General features: G+C 35.3%; 3 protein-coding genes across 3 annotated transcripts; 2 read left to right on the top strand and 1 right to left on the bottom strand.

Moving 5' to 3' along the window:
- The first annotated feature begins 9,245 nt into the window (after positions 1-9,245).
- On the top strand, positions 9,246-10,854 carry LOC134177280 (uncharacterized). The gene is made up of 4 exons (XM_062644063.1): positions 9,246-9,813; positions 9,872-10,021; positions 10,098-10,164; positions 10,412-10,854. Exons 1-4 carry the CDS (start codon positions 9,456-9,458, stop codon positions 10,566-10,568), a joined length of 732 nt encoding a protein of 243 aa, XP_062500047.1. The 5' UTR covers positions 9,246-9,455; the 3' UTR covers positions 10,569-10,854.
- Positions 10,855-12,714: 1,860 nt separating this feature from the next.
- Positions 12,715-13,642, bottom strand: LOC134177291 (uncharacterized). Its single transcript, XM_062644073.1, has one exon. It carries the CDS (start codon positions 13,638-13,640, stop codon positions 12,834-12,836), a length of 807 nt encoding a protein of 268 aa, XP_062500057.1. The 5' UTR covers positions 13,641-13,642; the 3' UTR covers positions 12,715-12,833.
- Positions 13,643-13,744: 102 nt separating this feature from the next.
- LOC134177660 (uncharacterized) lies at positions 13,745-17,444 on the top strand. The gene is made up of 6 exons (XM_062644435.1): positions 13,745-13,787; positions 14,544-14,813; positions 16,033-16,614; positions 16,681-16,866; positions 16,913-16,970; positions 17,273-17,444. Exons 1-6 carry the CDS (start codon positions 13,745-13,747, stop codon positions 17,442-17,444), a joined length of 1,311 nt encoding a protein of 436 aa, XP_062500419.1.
- Positions 17,445-17,968: the final 524 nt, after the last annotated feature.

Consider the following 17,968-nt stretch of genomic DNA (forward strand, 5'->3'; position numbering starts at 1 on the left):
ATGTGAACTTCTATCTATTTACTTTTGGATTGTCCATTTTTATTGTTAATTTAGACTCAGGCTCTTTCGACAACAATGTCTACTGCCCTACCAAAAGTGGTAATTAATTAACAAACTAGTCTCACGTAGCCACACCCTTTCCCGCCGCGTAGCCAGAAACGTGAATCAACCAGTGTAGAGTTCTAAGTAGTAGTATTCTGTTATTAATATTATAACATTAATATTGTTTAATAATATTGCATTATTAAAATTGTACTATTAACAATATTTTCAATATGTATAATTAAATTTTTTATTATTTTTATTGTATTGTTAATATTGTGTTATTAATATTGTATTATTAATAGTGTATTATAAATATTGTATTATTAATATTGTATTAGTAATATGGTACTATTAATATTGTATTATTAATATTGTATTATTAATATTGTATTATCAGTATGGTATTATAATATTGTATTATTTATGTTGTGTTATTATTATTGCATTATTAATATTGTGTTATTGTGTTATTAATATTTATTATTAATATTGTATTATTAATATTGTATTATTAATATTGTATTATTAATATTTATTATTAATATTGTATTATTAATATTGTATTATTAATATTGTATTATTAATATTGTATTATTAATATTGTATTATTAATACGGTATTATTAATCTTGTATTATTAATATTGTATTATTAATATTGTATTATTAATATTGTATTATCAGTATAGTATTATAACATTGTATTATTTATGTTGTGTTATTATTATTGTATTATTAATATTGTATTATTGTAATATTAATATTTATTATTAATATTGTATAATTAATATTGTATAATTAATATTGTATTATTAATATTGTATTATTAATATTGTGTTATTAATATTGTATTATTAATATTATATTATTAATATTGTATTATTAATATTGTATTATTAATATTGTGTTATTAATCTTGTATTATCAGTATGGTATTATAACATTGCATTATTTATGTTGTGTTATTATTATTGTATTATTAATATTGTATTATTGTGTTATTAATATTTATTATTAATATTGTATTATTGTGTTATTAATATTTATTATTAATATTGTATTATTAGTATTGTATTATTAATTTTGTATTATTAATATTATATTATTAATATTGTATTATTAATATTGTATTATCAGTATGGTATTATAACATTGTATTATTTATGTTGTGTTATTATTATTGTATTATTAATATTGTATTATTGTGTTATTAATATTTATTATTAATATTGTATTATTAGTATTGTATTATTAATATTGCATTATTAATATTGTATTATTAATATTGTGTTATTAATATTGTATTATTAATATTATATTATTAATATTGTATTATTAATATTGTATTATTAATATTGTGTTATTAATCTTGTATTATCAGTATGGTATTATAACATTGCATTATTTATGTTGTGTTATTATTATTGTATTATTAATATTGTATTATTGTGTTATTAATATTTATTATTAATATTGTATTATTGTGTTATTAATATTTATTATTAATATTGTATTATTAGTATTGTATTATTAATTTTGTATTATTAATATTATATTATTAATATTGTATTATTAATATTGTATTATCAGTATGGTATTATAACATTGTATTATTTATGTTGTGTTATTATTATTGTATTATTAATATTGTATTATTGTGTTATTAATATTTATTATTAATATTGTATTATTAGTATTGTATTATTAATATTGCATTATTAATATTGTATTATAGATATTGTATTACTAATATTGCACTATTAATATTGTATTATTAATATTTCATTATTAATGTTGTATTATTATATTATATTATTAATATTGGATTAAAAATTGTATTTATTGTGCTCAACCAGTCTGGTTTGCAAAGTCTATTTCAAGCACCGGAAGTAAACCCTGCTTCAGAAGTACTTAGACCATCACGGCTGTCTAAAAAGAAGACATGACTTTGCGAAAGATGCGAGTAATTCCCAGAAGCACTGTTTTCTGTAAGTGCTGCAGATTGTGAGAACCTGGAATAATGTCCAGCCACCGCGCAATACCTGCGTGCACTGTGCTCAAAAAAAAAAAAAAACTCCCAAGACCACCGGAACCACCAGTGTTCGACAATGCCACATGCGGATTATCTCCAATCGCAAGTCGCTGTACTTCACCAACTTCTCAGCGTGTTTCTTGCCATGGGCAGGACCTCTGATATCAATAAGTAGACAAGTGTTTGTCTTTCTATTTCTGAGACAGATGTCTGGACGATTGGCTTTGATCTTCCTGGCAGTGGAGATGGTGGCATCCCACATCATGGTAATGTCATCCGTCTCCACAAGCCTATCAGAATGATGCCGGTACCATCTGCTCTCCAGTGGAATCCCAAAATGACGACAAACATTCCAGTGAATGATGGAGGCCACATTTAATGTGTAGATCAGTGTAGTCCATCGGTGCCAAAGCACTACAGCCTGCCACAGTGTGGTCGACTGTTTCCAGGCCTACATTGCACATGCGGCAAGTAGGAATGACATCACGATGTAGAATTTTGCGCTCATAGTACCGAGTCCGAAGAGCTTGGTCTTGAGCAGCAACAACCAGTCTCTTAGTTGTATCAGGAAGATTCGCTGCCTTTAGCCATCCGTAGGTCTCTTTCATGTCCACAGGTGGTTGCTCAGTGAGACAGCGATACTGCCCGTATATAGGTTTTCCGCTCCAGGACAGCACACGAAGAGAACTGCAACACGTACTGTAATGTCTCGCATCTGTTTCAAGCGCTTGCTCGAAGCCATCTTCAACCGAGATGAATGCATTTCTGTGTAAGCTCTGCGACTTGTCGTCCGAAGCAAGACTCCTCCGCAGCTGTGCGGTAAAGCGACAAGCCATGCGCTTGATCGAATGTGAAGATTTTCCGGAGTCACACTCCCGTATCATCTGTATGAAAGGATCAGAACTATCAACAAGGTAACAGTCCAGCCTCACAATACAAGATTGATATGTCGACTCAATCTGTTGTAACTCCCTACCCCATCACTGCAATGAGCGTACAGTCGATCAACGTCTGCAGAAGGATGGTGGACACCGTGCATAGAAAGGAGCTTTCTGGTCCTTCGATCGAGCTGCTGCAGGTCTGTGCACCGCCATAGAATAACGCCAAAAACTGTAAGTATGAACCGGTAGTGCAAACTCATTGATGGCTAGAATCTCGTTCCGACCATACATGCAACTCAATCCGGAGAACCACCTTCACTCTGCGAAAGTACTCATGACGAAGTCTCTCCCACATCATGCTATACTGAATATTGTTACTCTCCTTTACACTCAAATACTTGTAGACTTGACCTGGTTCCAGACAGTTGATGGTGTCCGTTTTTCCTACCGTCACTCCAGAGTTGTGTCCAGATAGTCTGCCGTTGACAATGTGTGCAACAGCATACTTGTCCAGACCAAATTTCATCTGGATGTCATCAGAGAAGGTACAAACCGTGTGCAACCACCCATCCAACTGATCAGAGTTTCTGCCATACAGCTTCAGATCATGCATGTAAAGCAGATGACTGATGAGCTGACGTTGGGCAGTCTCACCATGCCCAGTTGTCATCCCATAGCCGTAACCGGTTCTGTCCAACTCCTTACTTAGAGGATTGAGGATCATGCCGAAGAGAAGTGAAGAAAGTGAGACACCTTGAAAAATACCCTTCCTGATCTGCAATAGCCTTGTCTTGATCGTACTGTTCCGCAAGAAAGCACCATCGATGTACTCCAACTCTTCATCACACGTGACAGGAATCTGATCAAGACTGTACTGATCTTATGCATCTGAAGGCATTGGAGCAACCAACTGTATGTCACGCTATTTTAGGCTTTCTGGTAGTCTACACAAGCTATGCTCAAGCTCTTGTGCCTGATCTGTATTATTATCAATATTGTATTATCAATTAATATTGTATTATTAATTAATATTGTATTATTAATTAATATTGTGTTATTAATATTGTATTGGTTGTGCTGTACCAGATCAGTCTGGTTTGTAAAGTATATTACAAGTACCGGAGGCAAACCGTGCTTCAGAAGTACATAGACCATTACAGCTGATTAGAAAGGAGACATTATTAGACAGCATTATTAATATTGTATGATAATATTGTAATATTGTATTAATATTGTATTATCAACACTGTATCTTTTATTTATATTTTATTATGAATATTGCATTTCTAATATTGTATTATTAATATTGTATAATTAATATTGTATTATTAGTATTGTATTATTAGTATTGTATTATTAATATTGTATTATTAATTTTATATTATTAATATTTTGCTGAATGTTTGGGTGTTTATTCCGCCGTTGCTAGGATATTTCTCATTATATTTTACTCCTACCATAGCAACCCAAACACATGTGGTATATTTAGCGGTCAATAAACGTTTATTGACCCGTCAATATCTGCATACTGCTTATTGACATAAAAAACAACTAGCTTAAAACGAAAAATATCAAAAATAAGAAAAACTAGCAATCAATACATGGGCATACCTATTTTAGATTACAAGCTTATTCTTTACCATATGATAATGTTCACAGTACTACAGTTTGTAAAAACGCAGTCAGAAATGACAAATGGATTCTCTCTTTCCGTTTCATACGGCTGTTCAACTTGGACTACTTCGTGTCTCTCCCGACTGCTTGACTTTTGCGTCACTGTAATCTGTGTGTGCATGGCTATTATCCAAAACTTTGCACGCTGCCATTTGCTACAATTCAGATGGCTCTCGGTATTGTCTCAGTGTTTGCAGGGTTTTGTGGCCGGTTCTGCCTTGAATGACATGTTCAGGAACTTCCGCTTGAAACAGTCTTGTCGCACTAGTAGCTCAAAGAGCGTGGTTGGCTCGAACTGTAAGACCAGCTTCAGCTGTCAACACTTTAATCATTGTAGCCAAATTTTTATGAACGATTACTTGCTTTGAATACCAAGGACCAAATGATGGTGTAGATAACAAAGGTTTATAGTATAGAAGGCTTCTCGGAAAAATCCTGCTGGCAACTTACTTAGATAGAGAGATCCAACATTTTTACGTGCCAATTAACAGTCACCAGCTTCTTCATTAGCGTATCTAATAAACCATAAACCACAAAATTCTATTACCTTACACAGTCACGTTGGAGCTTGACTTTAATTTACCTTGTGACTTTTTTGTTTGAATGCCGTAAATCATGCACCTAGTCTACCACTATGATTTTTGGATCCGTGCTCAACGTAAATGTATCAGACTTTTGACAATCCGTCTGTGATTTGGCTGCATCTAGTTGTGAATCCTTCGTTAAGAGAATATCTGTCTGTCAGTACCTGCTCTTCTTGTGGAGCATCCTTGTTTCGATTACTTCTCCACGCTTCAAATATTCGCATCACCCAACTGTTGCAGGCAGTCGTGTTCTTGCAAATTGTACCCTTGCTGTACTCGTCTTTTTGGCAAATCTGCTGTCAAGCTGGCTAATACTAGTGGCATGCTTTTTGAAAACAACGCGTCCTATTTGTCGCCGTCGTCCGGGTCATTGTTACGGTCTTCTTTCTAATCCGACATCACGCTGGCAGAACACGTGGCTAATGTACTGTACAAATACTTTTAAGCACGTGGCCTTATGGGGCTGACGTGCACGTCAACAACACTTCACAGCTGTCAAAAAGTGGTTGTTTAACATAAAACTTTAGCGGTTATTGCAATACACAACCACTCTAATTCAACTTGAATAATCTATGAACTCTAATTACAGTAGGATGTTAGACATGCAACAAATAGGCTAATGCATGGTAGGGTCGACGATATCCAGTTTATTGACCGAGGTCTTTTGGGGGCTTTCTGCTCGACAATTATCCTCGGCTATTTATCTCGGGAAGCCCCTCAAGACCTCGGTCAACAGGAACGGATCTAGGATCCGACAGAAGGGGGATCGCGACAGTGTGAAATCAATTATGGGCGTGGTCAGAAAGTTGTTTAATTAAGAAGGGGCAACTTATGAGGGAATAAATAACACACAACCGCGCGCACACACATTTAATGTGTATGTACACGTACAGTATGTACCGTAAGTATAGTCACAATCACTGAATGCAAGATCGAACAACGAGATCACACCGCTTCTGATTTTGAAAGATGAATTTGGCATACTAATACGCACAGATTTACGTCGTATGCAGAGATTGTCAGTGCAAAGAGAATTAAAAAGCCTTTACAATATTAAAACTACGTATTCTTTGTACTTCTATATACACTATATATATATATATATATATATATATATATATATATATATATATATATATATATATATATATATATATGTATGTATGTATGTATGTATGTATGTATGTATGTATGTATGCTTCCGAGTCATAATTAATGACTGCAGATCACAGCCATTGTCCACAAACTGATCTTGCACAGGACTAACGAGGAGCATGCGCCTAGGATGTGCTGTGGCAAATCGATCCAAAACCTGATCTAAATCAAGAGGCAAAGACTTGTGAACGTCCTATCTTGTGAACTCCTATTTTTACCGCATGCACTAAATTAAGTTGTCGTTTCGCGCTAAGTACACCTACTATAAACATAGCATGATACTGCGTCTAGAGACATAGGCCTCAGTCTGCTTGAAGGGGTAGCGCGCCCCTCGCTCACATGCCTGGATCCGCCTCTGGTCAATAAACTAGATATCGTCTCCCTGTCATGCATTAACATACATGTAATATTAATTAATATTTTATTATTAATATTGTATTATTAATATTTTATTATTAACATTTTATTATTAACGTTGTATTATTAATATTGTATTATAGATATTGTATTATTAATATTTTATTATTAATATTGCTTTATTAATATTGTATTATTAATATTTTATTATTAATATTGTATTATTAATATTTGTCGTCATCACCCTTTCAGTGGGGCGAGTGGGTCTTTACCTTCAACTAGGCATCGACCAACCAAGGTATCTAGATGACAATAACCGACAGACTTATTTTATTAGATTGCTGGCGCATCTGGTATTGAACTAAGACTATCCTGGTCAGACTCAGAGAACCAGAACTGTAACCGCTAGGCTTTAGTGGCTTATATTGTCTATTATTATTAACTTAAAAGCAATGTATTATTATTATAATTTAATTAACAATTTTTTAAATAAATTAACATTTGTTTATGTTTTAGGGACGAAAGTAATATTGTACAAGAAAAACATAACGGTTTATCAGCTTGCTGGATTTCGTCTACGATTTATTCCAAATTATTCTGACCCCACACTTATAGCGATAAATTCCTATAATTACACTTGGACAGTCGACGACTTGGGAAAAGTTTCTACTTACAAGTGGCCAAGACCTGCAGCAAGTTCGAAAACGTTTTACGCATATTACAAAAATTTCATAACACCTCTTGTAATTACAAAATTCCATCATTCGCTCATCCGGTATACAGCTCAACAAAGTAATTTTGGAGAGTTTGTTTCGGGAACGGCAATTCTACGATTTGGTGGTAAGCCAAAACTATAAAACAATACAAAATTTAATAATGAAAACACCAAAAAGGCTGCGGATATCTCAGTCTGCAATCAACTGCTGCACATTATAGTATACTGCGCATGCGCACTGCAAAATTGTATATAATTTAATTAAGAACGAAGCAGTGCAAATTCGCGAATCATACTTCAAGAAAACATCAATTCTTACCTGTAAAATCTTGGGCAAGTAGACAGCGATACTAGACAGACAAACGGCAATTCTACGTGTTGGTAGTAATTCAAAATTATTTATCAATACAGATAAATGAAATAATGAAAGCACCAGGCAGGGCTGACAATGCCTCGGTAAGCAATAAGCATTACAGACTTTACTACGTATGCGCACTATAAACACATTACTTAACAAAATGCAAGTAAATGTCCCCTGTTAGTCGTAGAAGTCTATTTCTCTCATAAAAATTTACCGTGCAAGTAGACACAGTATTACACACAAACAGACCGCATTGATGTTGAAAATAGATGAAAGAATGACAAGACAGACTGACAGACAGACAGAAAGACAGACAGACAGACAGCTATCAAGAGACGAAGAAGGAAAGCCAAATGCATCAACCTTCAAGACACCGGAGATTTGTGTTTTCTGTGTGTCTAAAACGATCAAATGCAGGGTGATTGACAGAAAAATAAAGAAGATTGTTTCAAGAGAGAGCCGCATAAACATAAATAGTCGTAGTTAGAACCAAGCCCTATTGGCTTGAGTAGTATTTAGTTGCTTTGCCTAGATGGTGTATAATAGTTTAATGTTTGAAAATATATGTATTGACAGACAGACAGACTGACAGACAGACAGACAGACAGACAGACAGACAAACAGACAGACAAACAAACAAACAGGTGGACGGACGGACAGACAGACAGACAGTTAGACCGCATTGTTCTCTTTTAAGTGATACCTGTTTGTTGGTTTTTAAAATCTAGTCCTAGTAAACTCTCATATAGTTACAGAACTTTATATAGTTAACTTGCTAGCATTGTATTATAACTGTATGCTTAAAATAAATTTTATTTAACAGACAGACAGACAGACAGACAGAGAGACAGACAGACGGACAAACGGACGGACGGACGGGCAGGCAGGAAAGCAGGCAGACAGACGAGCATAGCATCGAATGCGCTTGTGCACCGAGGCATAATTACTATAACTTGTAAACATTTGTGAATAAAAACGAGTAATTATTTTATTACAATTTAACCAGACTAGAACCGGACTATCTATTAAGTTAAAGTTGTTGAAGATGAAATATTATTTTCTCTCTGTGCAATTAGCTAGACCAACTATTTCACGGCAATCCGACATCTTGCTCGGTGTATCGGGATCTACTGTCGAGGCTTGTTTCAATGTCACCGGAAGTCCCAAGCCGTCACTCAAAATCCGCAATAGCGACCATAACAACGACATTATGTCTTCTATTAAGAAAGAAAACGGCTGCGTTTACTTCGGACCTTTAAACCGTAGCGACGATAAAAATGTTACTTTAACTGTGGCAGCAGAAAACTGTTTTGGAAATTCAAACTTCACTCTTCATCTTCAAATTGTGCACAGTAAATTGCAATATGCGCTATATAATAAAATCAGTCAAACTGTCTTTCAGTGTCATTTCTATCTTTAGAATTATTTTCAAGTCCAACTACGGTTCAGTGTTCAAGAAATAGCTCTCACTATGAAGCACATACAACGCAACTTCCAACCACCAGTAGAATACAAACACAAACTCAACAAATACATAATCAAACAACCGACGTTTCCAGTTCAGCAGCGAACACATTCATTTTGAGTTACAATGGAAGAACTGTGGCGTCGGGCAAATCGATAATCACGGTATCTGTTAGTTCCACACTAACAATGCAATACACTGTGACAAATTTACACGATAAACTATTCGTTTGTCACAATGAGAAGACAACGGATCGTGTGTTTGATCGCTATCCATTCCTAATCATACCAAACGTACAACAATCAGACAGTGGGATATACGAAATCATAGCAAAAGATGGGGATGTAAATACGAGATTGTATTTCATAATTCGAGTAAAGACATCCTATTCTGCAACAGCTACATCAGATCTAGGGAAAGGATCGCTGCCTACGGAAAGTGTTACCACGGATGAAACAAATGGCTACACAAGGCGTCTCACATCGACTATAGTTACAATATCAGGTCACAATGAGTCTAGACTACATGTGCACGACACGTCGGAAAGTTAGATCTATTTTTCATTTAATTTAGCAAAAAAGTACTCACAACTTTCTTTATTTAGAAATTGCAGTATTGACTACAGCATTCATTGTCGTCTCTGTCTGTATTCTTGTCTTTGCTCTGCCAACTGCTTTCCTTGTTTACAGAAATCGTCAACGCTTGAATTTGTTAAGCCGCAGGCTAGCCAACTTTAGTGAAGGAAAAATTGGAGGTATGTCTCGTTTCTTCAACAGTTATTTACTATATCTTTATTGCAAATATCTAAATTGAATCGTTTTGTCGAAAAGGAGAACAAACAAGTCCTACAGATTCAAACGTTGAAGGCGTCAAACAAAAAGCAACTTTTAGCAAAAAGTAATCCGTGCTTGAAGCAACAAGCATCTCGATACTACACTCAAACTATCACAACGCATGCACATTACACAAACAACGACACAGATATGAACGAATACTAAAACGAATTTTTATGGTTAGCTAGAAAGTTAGACTAACAATATTTAGATAAAATAACTATCACATTATTATTAGTAGAATCAGTTAGTTCTAACTCAAATGACTATTTTTGAATTGATATTTATTATTAAACTAAAATTATTTTTAGTGAGGAAACAGTGATGATATCGAATTCAACGGCTGCGGACGCTGTGTACGAATGTGTTGGAGAGGATCGAGTGCGGCAAGTCACAGTGGAGTCATCTCATGATTCACCATCAGATGTTACTGTTCAAGAAAATGCCGCTTACGAAGTAGCAGTCTAAACTCAGCTATTTACAGTGACACTTTTTGCCAAAAGTGTTTTGTATTCACTTGACTATAATATATGACCAGCATCCGGGTAACTGTAGAGCAGCTGCTTTTGTCAGTACTGTACTATTAGATGAGTGAATGTCACAAAGACAGCAAAGTTTGCTTGTATGGCAAATAAATGGCTTAAGTTGCAGTGTTGTAATTTATGTGGCTAGAATCCAAAGAGAGATCTGGGGAACGGCCTAAATTTTATGTCAACTAACTCCAACAAGATCGGCAACACATATAAGTATGACTATTAGTAAAGACTAGAGACTATAATTGCAAAAGCAATTAAAGGTAAATCGAGTAAATGCAGCTCAAACTGAATCTTTGCAAAATTTGACTTTGGATAGTTTACTCGATAATAATTACGAGAACAGTGTAACTCATGTTTGCGATGGTTAGAAATAAACTTTCTTGTGTCCAAATGCTAACGCGAAATCAATCACTTTCGTGGCTTACAACATTTATACAGAAGCTTATTAATTAGTGTGTTCCGTATGCACTAATTCTCATTACTCTGCCGATTACAGATAATATTCTAGTTGTGTTACGTAATTATACATACGGACTTTGTGGTCATGAAAACAACAGTTGCTTTGTACTATTTTTAGATAGAAGTTACAAGTAGCTAGGCTTAATTAATATGAAAATAACGTTCATCCGTAATATTATTTTTCTCAAACATTTCTATCTATCGCGGTTTTTAGAAGCTCATAGGTGTAAAATAGACGGTGCAATTTATTAATACAGCTTCGGTCACTAGTTTTAATTAAAGATGGTTTATACGGGATATCATAAACGTGCTAAACCTCACAGCTGTCACGCCACAATTGTGCGATATCGACAAGGCCATCAAGACCTTCACTTTCCGTTCGGAAATGTAACTACCAGCACTTGAATTTGCAAACATTTAACAAAATTTTGTTTTACTTTGCTAAAGTAAGCCACACTTGTTCTAAACTCTAATTCACTCTTTACTCTAGATAGAGAATTGGCGATGCTCGTCAAGGACGTTAACGTTAATCTGCTTACTTTTGGCTTGTCTATTCTGATTGCTAGTTTAGACTCAGCCTCTTCAGACAACGCTGTCCACTGCCCTACCAAACCAAGTAATTACGTAGTTCCAATTAGGTAAAAACATTAATTATAATGTTAACATTAACATTAAACATTAGCATTATTATTATATTGTTTGTAATTTATTATTGTTACAAGTTAACAAAATTTCAAAAACATTTGTTAATTAATTAATGTTTTAGATGGCGAAATAATATTGTACAAAGACAACATAACGGTTTATCAACCTGCTGGACTACGTCTAAAAGTTTTTCCAAACTTGTCTGACGTCACACTTACAGCTGCACTGTCCAGCGATTACACTTGGACAGTCGACGACTTGGGAAAAGTTTCTACTTACAAGTGGCCAAGACTTGCTAGAACCCCAACTCCGGAAACGTTTTACACACGTTTCAAAACGCTCATGACACCTCTTGTGATTACAAAATCTAATGATCTGCTCATCCGGTATACAGTTCAACGAAGTAATTATGGGACGTTTTATTCGGCAACGGTAATTCTACGTGTTGGTGGTAAGTCGAAATTCTAAAACAATACAGATTAGTAATGAAATAATGAAAGACTCGTGGCTGCCAATGCTTCGATGCGCAATAATATACTGGTGCACGTTATACTATATACTTTTACTGCGCATGTGCACCGAAAAATCACTTATAATTAAAAACAAAGTTTTAACTTTGAAATCCATGAACCAAAACTCTATAGGAAACATCGCTTCTTATCTGAAGAAGTCCTATATTTGGTCGTTACAATTTGCTGTGAAAGTAGACACAGCGGTGACAGACATACAGACAGACAGACAGACAGGCAGGCAGGCAGGCAGGCAGGCAGGCAGGCAGGCAGGCAGGCAGGCAGGCAGGCAGGCAGGCAGGCAGGCAGGCAGGCAGGCAGGCAGACAGACACTATTTGAACTCTTGTGTTTTACGTACCCTTTTCTGTATTAGCATTGATGTGTTCAATACGTTCTTTTACAGGCAGACAAACAGACAAACAGACAGACAGACAAACACAGGCAAACAGACAAAGAGAGACAGACAAACAGACAGACAGACAGACAGACAGACAGACAGAATCAAGTTTATTGTCAACAATCTTCACTACTACAAACAGTTATTGTTAAAATGAAATGTTCTACTTGTAGTCCGAGACTATTGCTAATGAGTAAAACACTGAATGTCTCTATCTACTCCCAAAACACTGTCATCTCCTAATGAGCGCACAGAAAGCCTTGACAGCTTCCGCAAAATCACTCTGCTGTTGCATTTTTGAAGAGTAATAGACAGTCTTTTCCTCCAGAAGGTTTTAAACTCTACCGCAATTCTTCTTCCATCAAAGCCTCTCGCCTTCTTCCCCAGTTCATTCATCAGCTCGTCAGCCTTTAAGCCCCACCTGCCGAAGTGTTCAAAGACGAGTGGGACAACTATAGGCTTCGATCCATCCGCAAGCGATTCCTCTGAGTATTTTTTTGACTTTGCTGCCTCTCGTTTAGCTGCTGCATGGCCACCTTCTCTGGCTGCACCTTTAATAATGTCTTTGCTCCAAGGGTGAGCTATCGAAACATCACATTCTTTTGTGATCCCAGTGTCAGTGTCGTAAAGCGTGATGTCAGGCCGGTTTTCGTTGTCTACAAATCGCTGTCTCGGTTCTATTTGATGGGGAATGAGTAAATCGCTTAGGCAATCACTCCATGCAGACACTATGGAGTTATGCGTCCACACAGGTCCACCTCCATATTTACATGTCAAAAGGTGATAGCCCTCGCGATCCACCTCAGTTCCACAGTCACACGTCTTAAGCAGCCGGCTGAAAGGCAAACCAGCACCCAACCTCATACAAGACGCTACACGAAATTCATTCGGCTTCAGTGCGTTCTTGTCTGAAGTTGGTATTACCTCTAGCCATGCTCCAGCTCCTTTTCCGTGTAAGGACCTGATCCTTGCAACATGTCTCTCTGAGTTCATGCTTTTGATAACTTCTTCTGACAGACAGACAGACAGACAGACAAATTACTTTATTGTTACAGATCCTCTACGTGTACAGACAGACCGACAGACGAATTTGGCGAATGTTGGCAAGAAAAACCAAGGTCTGTTCAAGAATTATTGGAAGTGATGCTTATCAGTTGCTCTACAATCATGTAATGCTAAAGTGTTATCAAAGAAGATCAACCGTCAAGTGAAGAACGTTGACAGACAGTCAGACACAAGTTGCTCTTTAATTATTTAGACAGGAACATCTATGTCCCTTTATGTAGTTACTAGTATGCAGTTGCTTTAAGAACATTTTATTGACACAAGTAATTAGCGGTTATTGATACTGTATCGCAGTTCATGTTTGAAAATATATGTATTGACAGACAGACAAAAGGACAGACAAACAGGCAGCTCAATTCCTACACCGCCTGTCACTCCAGTCTATAGAGGAAGACGGAAGAAAGAACAGTCATGAATTTAAGTTATTGTGGCGTAAATGCATGTCGGTAGCTTTGCAAAGGTGTAATGCTAGTGTAATTAGCAGAAAGTTGACAAGACTGGGACATTCTTCATTCGCACGTAGTTAAATTATGGCGTCGGCCGTTTGGGCCAGACTAGAATGTAGTAGTGTTGTTCTTTGAAAATATATATATTAACAGACAGACAGACAGACAGACAGACAGACAGACAGACAGACAGACAGACAGACAGACCGACAGACCGACAGACCGACAGACCATTGTATGCATCTGCCGCACATGTGCACCGAGGCTTAATTTCTAAAGTAAAATTATTAATATTTAAATAAAAAACGTGCAATTAATTATTATTTAACCAAATTATCTTCTACAATTAATAATAATAATAAAATATTTTTCTTTGTGCAATTAGCTAGTCCAACTATTTCACGGCAATCCGACAACTTGCTCGGTGTATTGGGATCTACCGTCGAGGCTTGTTTCAATATCACAGGAAGTCCCAAGCCTTCTCTCAAAATCAACAAAACACACAATAACAGCGCCAATGTGTCTTCGATTAACACAGAAAACGGTTGCATCTACTTCAGACCTCTAGAACTTAGCGACGCCGGAAATGTTACTGTAATAGCGAAAAATTGTTTTGGAAAATCAAAGCTGACTCTTCAAATTCAAATTGTTCAAAGTAAGTTGCAAAATGCGCTAAATAATAAAATCAGAGAGAAAGTGTATATGACTGATAATCTGAAATATACCTTTTCACAGGCTCTGTAGTGAGTTAGCTACAACTTATGTTTTACAATATTTGAAATATTGAAAATAATTTGTTTTATACATTATCATGTATTCTTGATTTCAGACAAACTTTGATTATTATAATTTTAAAATATTTTATGCATGTTAATTAAATTAAACATTATAACTTGCATTACCTAAAAAGTATATTTTTACTCATAATTTTATAGACATTTATTGACAATACAAGTTTCTGGCTCATCTCCAAAACGTTATGGTGTACATTAGTTGCAATATGTTAAGCCCGTGTAACTACGTTTACTAAAGTAATAAGCAATAAACTCATGCCCTAACCAGGCGCTGATCCAGTGTTCAAATTTGCTTGGTGCCCACTTAATAATAATAATAAAGGGTTCAACTGATGATGCCCAGATAATATTAGTAGAGGTCAACTGACAACGATGTGGCAATGACTATCAGCAAGGATCATCGTATGAAAACTCTTTATCAATAAGGTTTCGTAAGTTCCGTTCTAAACCTAGCAAAATCATTAATAATAGCTTCATAGTCGCTTTAACCTTGATTGCCGCATAAATATTGCCGAGAAACATCCGGAAAATGAGTTACAACCCTCAAGGGACCTTTGTGCTCAAGCACGTCTTTGCCTTATAATTATGGTAGATCCGCGCCTGCTAAATGAGTTACGTAGCACAACCGTACAAAATATTATTTTACAGTTTGTTACCCTTGTTATTTCTGGTTAGTTTGAACTGCTGTACATTGATGGTGAGACCACCTTTTTGTTTAAGAATTTTAAAATTCATAAAATTTGTGTACATTATATTAGAAACCTTAACGGAACAAAAAATTTAATATAAATCTAATAAATTTTAATTTGTTAAAATATAAATTTCTTGAAATAACTGAAAACTATAGATATGACTACTGAAACTTTGCTCTACAATATTTAAACAGTCTTTGTTTACTCTTACAAGAAAACAAAATACATGCTGCTGTACTTTACAACAAAAGTATGCATCTAATAGTAAACCCTAATGACTTCAATCTTCAATAATTAATACCAATGTGTAATCTTACATATTCAGTCATTCTCCTATTCAATTTGGATTTGTTGTTTGTAATTTTAAATATGTCGTTTCTATGCTTAGAACCATCTCCTAGTCCAACTACGTTTCAGTGTACAAAAAATATCACTCAATATGAAGCACATACAACAAAACTTACAACAACTAATAGAACCCGTGTTTCCAGCACATCACCAAACACATTCATTTTGATTTACAATGGGAAAACTGTGGTGTCGAATGCATCAATAATCACCGTGTCTGTGAATTCCACACTAACGATGCAATACACTGTGAAACATTTACACGATAAACTACACTTTTGTCATAATGAGAAGACAACGGATCGTGTGTTTGATCGCCATCCATTCTTAATCATACCAAACGTACAACAATCAGACAGTGGAATATACGAAATCATAGCAAAAGATGAAGATGGAGATACGAAATTGTATTTCAAGCTTCAATTAAAAACATCTTATTCTGCAACGAATAATCCGAGTACAACAGATACATCTACAACGGATACATCGGGTACAACGAAAAGATTAGTGCCTACCGATAAATTTACCACGGAAGTAGCAAATGGCTACACAAGGCGTTTGACATCGACAATAGCTACAACGTCAAGTCTTGACTCCACTAGACGATCCAACACGTCGGAAAGTTAGATCATTTTATCATTTACTAATTTAATTGAAAACTATTTACAACTTTGCTTTGTTGATCTAGACATAAAAATGTGGACTACAGTACTCATTGTCGTCTCGATCTGTATTCTTGTCTTTGCTCTACCAACTGCTTTTCTCTTTTACAAACATCGTCAACGCTTGAATTTCTTAACTCGCAGACTAGACAATGGAAAAAGTGGTATGACTCGTTTCTTCAACAGCTTAAAGTTAACTGCTTGGGTTGCAAGTATCTAATTAAATTGTTGTATTGTCTTGAATCGTTTTGTTACAAGGAGAACAGAGAATTCTTACAGATGAATACGACAAACAGAAAGCAACTTTTATTAGAAGGTAATCTGCGTGAAGCAACGAGTATCTCGATAATCTACGCAAACTATCACTACGCATGCGCATTACTACTAATACAAATAAACGACGAACGAATAAACGTTTGTTGCACAAACCAAGTTTTATAAATGTAAACCCAATTAGCGAAACATTAAATTAAAAATTTGGTAGATAAAATAACTATCACATAAATGTTATTGAAATCAATATGCCATATATATTATTAATTAATTACATTTTGTTTTGCTATATATCTCTACCTATATGACGTTGCTATTTGTATTTGAACTAAAATTACTTTTTAGTGAAGAAACAGTTACAGTGGGGATATCTAATCCAACTGCTGAGGAAGGTGTCTACGAGTACGTTGAAGAGGATCAAGTGTGGCAAGTCATGGTAGAGTCATCTCATGATTCACTATCAGATATTGCTGTTCAAGAAAATGCAGCTTACGAATTAGCAGTTGAATCACAGTGAGGCTTTTTGCCAAAATGTGTTTGTTATTTGGTCCACCTTAATTAATTAGACAAACATCCGGGTCACTGTGGAGCAGCTAGTGTACACCTATTTATGCATTTTGTCGGTAGTGTGCTATATAAGATGAGAGTATCACTATGTATGCATTTTCACAAAGACAGAAAGTTTGCTTGTAAGGTAAATAGACGGCATGCAGTGTTGCAATTTATGTGGCTACACTGTAAAATGTAGAGGGAGATTTGTAGAAAACGACATAAATTGTTGTTAATTAAACAAACGCTTACATAAGTTAACACACACACACACACACACACACACACACACACACACACACACACGCACGCGCACACGCACACACACACACACACACACACACACACACACACACACACACACTCACACACAGAGCAAACAATTGATAGATGAGCTTGTCTGCATGCCTTGTAAGAATGTAAGTACATCGATCACAACAACAAAGATGACACTTCAATGTGTGATGGCGAGATTATATACTTGATTAACTC

This window comes from Corticium candelabrum, chromosome 3, assembly GCF_963422355.1.
Source record: "Corticium candelabrum chromosome 3, ooCorCand1.1, whole genome shotgun sequence".
NCBI lineage: Eukaryota > Metazoa > Porifera > Homoscleromorpha > Homosclerophorida > Plakinidae > Corticium > Corticium candelabrum.

Bases quoted from the DNA above. Each gene is read 5' to 3' on its own strand.
- LOC134177660 (XM_062644435.1), top strand. From the start codon at position 13,745: ATGTTGGCAAGAAAAACCAAGGTCTGTTCAAGAATTATTGGAA. The intron at 14,814-16,032 runs GTAAGTTGCAAA...TTCTATGCTTAG, and splicing joins TCAAATTCAAATTGTTCAAA to AACCATCTCCTAGTCCAACT. The intron at 16,867-16,912 runs GTATCTAATTAA...TTTTGTTACAAG, and splicing joins GTTAACTGCTTGGGTTGCAA to GAGAACAGAGAATTCTTACA.
- LOC134177291 (XM_062644073.1), bottom strand. From the start codon at position 13,640: ATGAACTCAGAGAGACATGTTGCAAGGATCAGGTCCTTACACGGAAAA.
- LOC134177280 (XM_062644063.1), top strand. From the start codon at position 9,456: ATGCAATACACTGTGACAAATTTACACGATAAACTATTCGTTTGTCAC. The intron at 10,022-10,097 runs GTATGTCTCGTT...TTTGTCGAAAAG, and splicing joins TAGTGAAGGAAAAATTGGAG to GAGAACAAACAAGTCCTACA. The intron at 10,165-10,411 runs GTAATCCGTGCT...AATTATTTTTAG, and splicing joins AAAGCAACTTTTAGCAAAAA to TGAGGAAACAGTGATGATAT.